The 7,429-nt window shown below is 45.0% G+C and overlaps 1 protein-coding gene across 1 annotated transcript in view; it reads right to left on the minus strand.

The window, feature by feature from the left end:
- The window catches only part of asic4a (acid-sensing (proton-gated) ion channel family member 4a), a 54,985-nt gene extending 48,001 nt beyond the window's left edge, over positions 1-6,984 (minus strand). Inside the window, exon 1 of the mRNA XM_063005584.1 lies at positions 6,189-6,984. Within this exon, the coding sequence (XP_062861654.1) occupies positions 6,189-6,794 (606 nt within the window). The 5' untranslated portion in view covers positions 6,795-6,984. The remainder of the gene's footprint in view (positions 1-6,188) is intronic.
- Positions 6,985-7,429: the final 445 nt, after the last annotated feature.

Consider the following 7,429-nt stretch of genomic DNA (forward strand, 5'->3'; position numbering starts at 1 on the left):
ATGAGCAGCATCAGCTCGTCTTCCTGCTGGATCAATGTCGGCACAAATCTCCAGATTGCTTCGCCACCTTTCTGTGATTCGGCTTTAATAGGTTATTGAACGGCGCAGCGTTTAGGCAGCGAGGGGGCGATATTTCACCCTATCGACACCCTATCACACCCACACCCCCTCCTCTTTAACGTAGATCAGCTCCGAAACAATTCCTCTTCCATACGCTCCAGCCCTGAGAGTTCACACACCTCGCACTGTCACACTGTTTGTTCACATGGAGTGTGTTAGTTCACACAGATAAACCAAATCCAATATCCATCACGTCTGACATGACGTGCCTTAAAAAAAAATCCAATAATTCATGAATAAAATTTAAAAAGCCTCTATTTAATTAAGCAAATATGAAAACCACAAGTTAGATTTTGCACTCATAGGTTTTTTTTTAATTTTGTTAAATTTTTTTTTACATTATTATTCCTAGTAAATCATTGCTTAATGTTATTTTAGATTAGATTAAATAGACTTTATTGCCATTGTAGTTATACAATGAGACTTTGTTTGGTAGCTCTCAGTGAGATCATTAATGATATTAAATCTTCTTCTTGTTCCTCAGCCTTTGTCCCATTTTTCGGTTACGGGGTCGACATTTCTGGCTTCTTCCCGTTAGGGGTCGCCGGCAGGATTTGGCACAGTTTTTATCCGGGCTTTTTTTATCCTCCCTATTTATCCGGGCTTGGGTACAATGCATCCCAGCGGCTAGGTAACTATGGGACAATTCAGTGTCTCCAATTAGCCTAGTGGCATGTCTCTGGACTGTGGGAGGAAACCGGAGCACCCAGAGGAAACCCACGCAGACACGGGGAGAACATGCAAACTCCACACAGAAAGGACCCGGACCGCTCCACCTGGGGATCGAACCCAGGACCTTCTTGCTGTAAGGCGACAGTGCTACCCACTTAGTCTGTCCCCGTGCCTTAGTAACTAGTGTTACAACAGAACATATCAGTTAGTTATAAACTAACTATGTTTGTTACTGCAGAAAACTAGTGGCTAAAAGTCAATTTTAGTGACAGTTTTGGTGTTTGTATTGACCAATGTTAAAACAGCAAGTCTAATGGTGTCCTAAGACTTCAGACTTTCAGCCATGAGACAAAAATACAAGTAAAATATATAAAACAATATGTATTACATGTATTAATCAATCAACAGACATTTAAATCACATCCATAACATTTTGGATATTCAGCGTTTATATACAAAGAGCACAAACGAGTCATTTTCATCTCATTTGAATCATTTAATCTGATCGCTGATTCACTGATTCGAGCTGCATGATTGGTGGAACGTATTATGTATGATTCATTTGATCATCTGAATCATTCAGGTAAGATGAAGGAACGCTGAGGAAGCGATTAATTCCGTCCTGTAGATGAAGCGATCACTTTTCTCCAAACTTTCTCCTCCAACTGCTGCACTAAACTACCGAAAACCACAAATACTGAACCTGCACGATTTCACATCGTCATTTTTCATTCGGAAACTCATGAATAAACCCGAATATAAATTCAGCTCTTCAGAATAAATAAACGCTGCGTCACATTTCATTCCTGAAAGTGGCGTGAGGTCATTTAGATCTTCCTCCAGCTTCATTAAAGTCTAATGTGTTCTTCAGGACATTTACTAACCCAGACGCTCTCACACACTCGCTCTCACACACTCGCTTTCACACCAAAATACCAAGAAACACCGCAAACTGATGAATTGAACGTCGTTTCATTGCGTCTGAAGGTCAGGCGCTTTATCAACATCATCAGAACGATGAAGATGAACGACTCTGCTGAGGGAGCATCATTAGCATAGCGACATAAAGAGCGCCGAGAAAGGAAACAGCTCACTAAACACCAAAATTCAACATGGAAATACAATCTCACTATGCTAATGCTCAAACTGTGAGAGCTGATAACACCACAAACAAACCAGAAACATTTCGAGCCGTGCAGAAAAAATCCGCAAAACAAAAAAACTCTGCAGACCAACAAAATGCATTTGCATACACTCACTGTCTTAACCGCTAAGCCTATCCCAGCTTTTCAATGGGCGCAAGGCACACAGAAACACCCTGGACAGGGCGCCAGTCCATCGCAGGGCAGACACACACTCACACACACACCCATTCACCTAGAGGGCAATTCAGTGTATCCAATTAACCTGACTGCATGTTTTTGGACTGTGGGAGGAAACCGGAGCTCCCGGAGGAAACCCACGCAGATACGAGGAGAACATGCAAACTCCGCACAGATAGGACCCGGACCGCCCTGCCCCGCCTGAGGATCGAACCCAGGACCTTCTTGCTGTGAGGCCACAGTGCTACCCACCGAGCCACCGTGCTGCCCCATTTGCATACATTAATCAATTAATAAAAAAATAAAAAGCTATATTTAACCTACATTTAACCTGAAACAAGGACGCGTATGGAGATTCACGCACTGCTCTCCATTATTCACCATCTCTGTGCAGGCAGCATTACCCCATTAAAGGCGCCATCAATCAGCCAGCAGAGGTCGTAATTGCATCAGATTTAAACACCTGAAGTATTATGGGATGCTGAAGTGATGAAGTGTTTATTCTGCCTGCAGCTCATTAAATAAAAGCACCTTTGTTCTGACTGGAAGGTTGTTCCCTCCAGGGTTTGACATTTATCCTGTTCAATACTGATCAATAAATATTCAAACTCTCCCTGTTTACCTCACACACACTATAACCAACATTCTACGGACTCAGCATTTAATCAAGACGTCGTTCAGTCCACAGCCACGGACATGAGGAGAAATGAGTATTCAATCCCTTTCACTCATCTACATTCAGTTCAAATCTCCACTTACACTATACACACGTCATGTCTTTTAACCTTCTACTCATAATTATATAGACAGGTCTGTGTTTTGATTAAACATCTATTTTGCTTTGAGTGCTCTAAAACCTGTCAATCCTTTCTAATACTGTTTACAGGGATTACAGAGATCTCAAGCAGCTGCATAAGAAATGACGAGGTGAGTTCATATGCAGATCAGCTTTGTGTACGGAGGGCCACACCCTGATTAACGCATTATTCCTCGACTCTGTTCAGACGTCATCAGGTCATAATTGCATCAGTTATGAGAGAGTCCCTATCCAGCTCCCTCTCTGTATGAACAACAGCCAAACATTGTTCATATAGCCGCCCAGCCCAGCCGAGTTTCAAACCGAGGAGTTTCGTACATAACTTTAACAACAACAATCCACATTGTGGTGGTGTTGTGTTGGTTTGAGAAGCTGAAATTTGCCATTATTGAAGCATCACTGAAGTCGGCGCTCTACCAGAAAGTCCTGCCAGATTGTCTGGTCATTAGTCTCTGATCTGAAGCTCAAGGGTAATAGAGTTATGTAACAAGACAATACTAAGAAGCACGAGAGCAAGGTAAGATCTGAATGTCTGATTAAAGTAACACAGCCAGTAATAAAAATTAAGGGCCAATTTTTAGCCATATCAGCGATAACATTATGACGACCTCCTTGTTTCTACACTCACTGTCCATTTTATCAGCTCCACTTACCATATAGAAGCACTTTGTAGTTCTACAATTACTGACTGTAGTCTATCTGTTTCTCTGCATGCTTTGTTAGCCCTTTTTCATGCTGTTCTTCAATGGTAAGGACCCCCACAGGATTATTTGGGTGGTGGATCATTCAGAGCACTGCAGTGACACTGACATGGTGGTGGTGTGTTAGTGTGTGTTGTGCTGGTATGAGTGGATAAGATACAGCAGCGCTGATGGAGTTTTTAAACACCTCACTGTCACTGCTGGACTGAGAATAGTCCACCAACCAAAAATATCCAGCCAACAGTGCCCCGTGGGCAGCGTCCTGTGACCACTGATGAAGGTCTAAAAGATGACCAACTCAAACAGCAGCAATAGATGAGCGATCGTCTCTGACTTTACATCTACAAGGTGGACCAACCAGGTAGGAGTGTCTAATAGAGTGGACAGTGAGTGGACACAGTATTTAAAAACTCCAGCAGCGCTGCTGTGTCTGATCCACTCATACCAGCACAACACACACTAACACACCACCACCATGTCAGTGTCACTGCAGTGCTGAGAATCTAAATAGTACCTGCTCTGTGGTGGTCATGTGGGGGGTCCTGACCATTGAAGAACAGCATGAAAGAGGGCCAACAATGCATGCAGAGAAACAGATGGACTACAGTCAGTAATTGTAGAACTACAAAGTGCTTCTGTATGGTAAGTGGAGCTGATAAAATGAAGAGTGAGTTTAGAAACAAGGAGGTGGTTGTAATGTTATGGCTGATCAGTGTATACAAAACAGCAGAAATCAGAAAGGGGGCATAAACTTTATACCACACCATCCAAAGCCTAATGATGTGGGAAACTGTCAGATGATTGCTGCTTTTAACATGTGCTAAACATCTAGGTAACATCTGTCTGAACTGGAAAGCTGTGCCCGAGCTGCAGTCCTGTCTGATCTAAACTGGGACTGGATTAATCTAAAGCAATTCCAGTTTAAAAGCTGTTTGTCATTTCCCCAGAATTCAGCACAAACTCGCTCTGCCAAATATTATTACAGCAGCTCAGCGCTAAATTTCCACCCTACGGGATTGAAAACGAGTCGACTCAGCACACAGAACGATCTCACAGAAAGAGCTGCTGAACCCACAACAGTTCACACTGCGCTGGAGCAGACACGAGTTTATAAAGCACGTTACAGCCTCGCACTTCAGCATCAACCTGCATCACATAAACACAGGTTTTTAAGGTGGTACGACAACATCTGGTATGCCTTTTGGTTCTGGTTTAAATGTAGCAGGTGCAGTAGTGTTGTTAGGATTTTAAACACCTCAGTGTCAGTGCTGGGAGGAGAATATCGACCAAAAATATAAAGACAGCATATAAAGAATCCTGTGAACAGAAAGCAGGCACTGAAAATGACTGTCCACCTTCATCTAGTGCAAACTGGGCATGTGTTCCTAATAAAGAGGCCAGGGTGTTTAAACAGGACTTAAAATCCCAACAACACTGCTGCACCTCCTACACTCCAGAGCTACCAGAGCAACACACTCTACCATGTCATTACCATGTTAGTTTTGTTGCAGTGCTGAGAATGATCAAGCACCCAAACATCAGGGTAAGGTTCCATTTATAAATGTACTGTAGGGTGATAAATTGTATGTTTTTGGTTCTGGTATGAATGTAGCAGGTGCAGTAGTGTTGTTGGGATTTTAAACACCTCAGTGTCAATGCTGGAAGGAGAAAAACACTTAAAAACTGTCCACCTTCAACTGAGTATGTGTCCCTAATGGGTATGTGTTCCAGGATGTTTAAACAGGACTTAAAATCCCAACAACACTGCTGCATCTACTGCACTCATCCCGGAGCAGCACACTCTACCACATCATTACCATGTTAGTCTTGTTGCAGTGCTAAGAATGATCCAGCACCCAAACATCAGGGTCAGATGGGGATCCTTTTCCTTTAATTGTACAGAGCAACAGATGGGCTACAGTCAGTAATTGTATACCCACATGGTTAACCTGTATGGTCAGTGTAGCTCATAAAATAATGAATGAATGTAGATACCAGTGGTGGCTCAATGGGTAGCACTGTCCTTTCTGTGTGGAGTTTGCATGTTCTCCCTGTGTCTGCGTGGGTTTCCTCCGGGAGACACTGAATTGCCCTATAGGTGGATGGGTGTGTGTGTGTGTCTGCCCTGCGATGGACTGGCGCCCCGTCCAGGGTGTTACTGTGTGCCTTGCGCCCATTGAAAAGTTGGGATTACCCCTGTTGGATAAGCGAGTGAGTGAGTGTAGGTACCAGATAGATGTTCCTAATAAAGTGCCTGTGACTAAAATCATAGAAGAAAACTGAAGAAATTACCAACCTGATGTCACACAGGTGCACCCAACATGCGTAAACTTTTGACTGTACAAATATACAGCCGGCCCTAAGGGTCTCAGGGTTTCTCTGACGTGACCCAAATGCCAACAACAGTTTTTCACACTCCACTACGCACCACACCCCAGGAGAATTTACATGATCGAGCATCACCCAGGGATTAACACCAAACCAGAAGAGCAGGAACATTTTCTCCACTCGGATGGAGCTTGTAGCCCCACAATTCTAAAGTAAGTTGGCACTCACCACTGAGAAGTCCCGGGCGGAGCAGTTCTGGCCACTGAAGTTGCAGCTCTTGAGCATGTCCTCGAGTTGGTGCCCTGTACGGTTAAAGATGTCCTGCATGTCCGGGGCCGGGTACTGCAGGTCGCTCGCGCGGTGCCCCTCCGGGTTCTTTGGCGGCAGGCCTGTCAGGTTGGTTAGGTGGAAGATGTCGGCATCGGTGAGCGCTGAGAAGCGGAAACGGTTCGTGTTACAAATGGTCACGGCGGGAAAGAGCAGCTCCTTGGCAGCTTCCTCACGCAGCGCAGTGACGTGGGCATGAGACAGGTATGAGAGGGCGCATGCAGACGCCTGGTACAGAAAGAGCACCAGAGAGGCCAGCAGGGCCAAGGCCCAGAGGACCCGTCTGGCGCACCCGCCGCTGCCACTCCTGCCAGTCCCTGACACGAACACATGGTTAATTCCATGTAATGAGCACGAGCTGGCGAAACCAGCCAGGTCCTTTACCGGTGCTTGGTCTTTCTCCTCGATTAGGCTTGCACGCTCTCCATCCGGTCGGCTGGCAGCACTTCCCCTGCGTTTCTCGTCCTCCTCCGAGAATTTAATCTTACACACAAACTCGACAGGCATGGGGGCAGCGTTTGGGCTGAGAGTGGGCTGAAGGTGGGGTTTGAGTGGGGAGCACCGGTTGTTGGGATGTGTGTGGACCTGGTGAGAAAACGTGTGGTTCTCCAGTATGCGCCTACTGGTCTCAATGGCCTCGTGGACGGTGAGTGGGCTGTTAGTGGACTGAAGGTGGGCTCTGGATGAGGTACTGGGTAATCTCACAATTCATGTCCTTCAGTCTAAAGGGTGATGGGTGCACAGGTTCTCTGTGGACTTCAGGTGAGCTGCTGGTGATTGTGGGTGTGCTGTGTGTGGGCTGTTTGTGGGCTGCAAGTGGGCGAGTGGTGAGTCCAGAAAGAGAAAAAAAAGCTAATTGTAGCTTTGTAATGCATGTGCCAGTGCCAATGCCAGTTTTAACTTATTTTAATGTCTGCATTTGCCCCTGAAATTAAAAATAAATTCTCTCCTTCAGTGGGACACAGCTGGATTATTACGCACCAACATGTGCAATCCAAAAAGAGCTGCTTTCAACTAGAGACCAGATATTCCAAAGTCAGATTGCAAAACGTTTAGACAAAATGAGATGTACAGATAGGGATTCGAGCTTTATTATTATGCACAACACTCGCCAAACAAGATCTATTTTGCGTCCCGCAACC

The sequence above is a fragment of the Trichomycterus rosablanca genome, chromosome 12, assembly GCF_030014385.1.
Source record: "Trichomycterus rosablanca isolate fTriRos1 chromosome 12, fTriRos1.hap1, whole genome shotgun sequence".
Classification (NCBI taxonomy): Eukaryota; Metazoa; Chordata; class Actinopteri; order Siluriformes; family Trichomycteridae; genus Trichomycterus; species Trichomycterus rosablanca.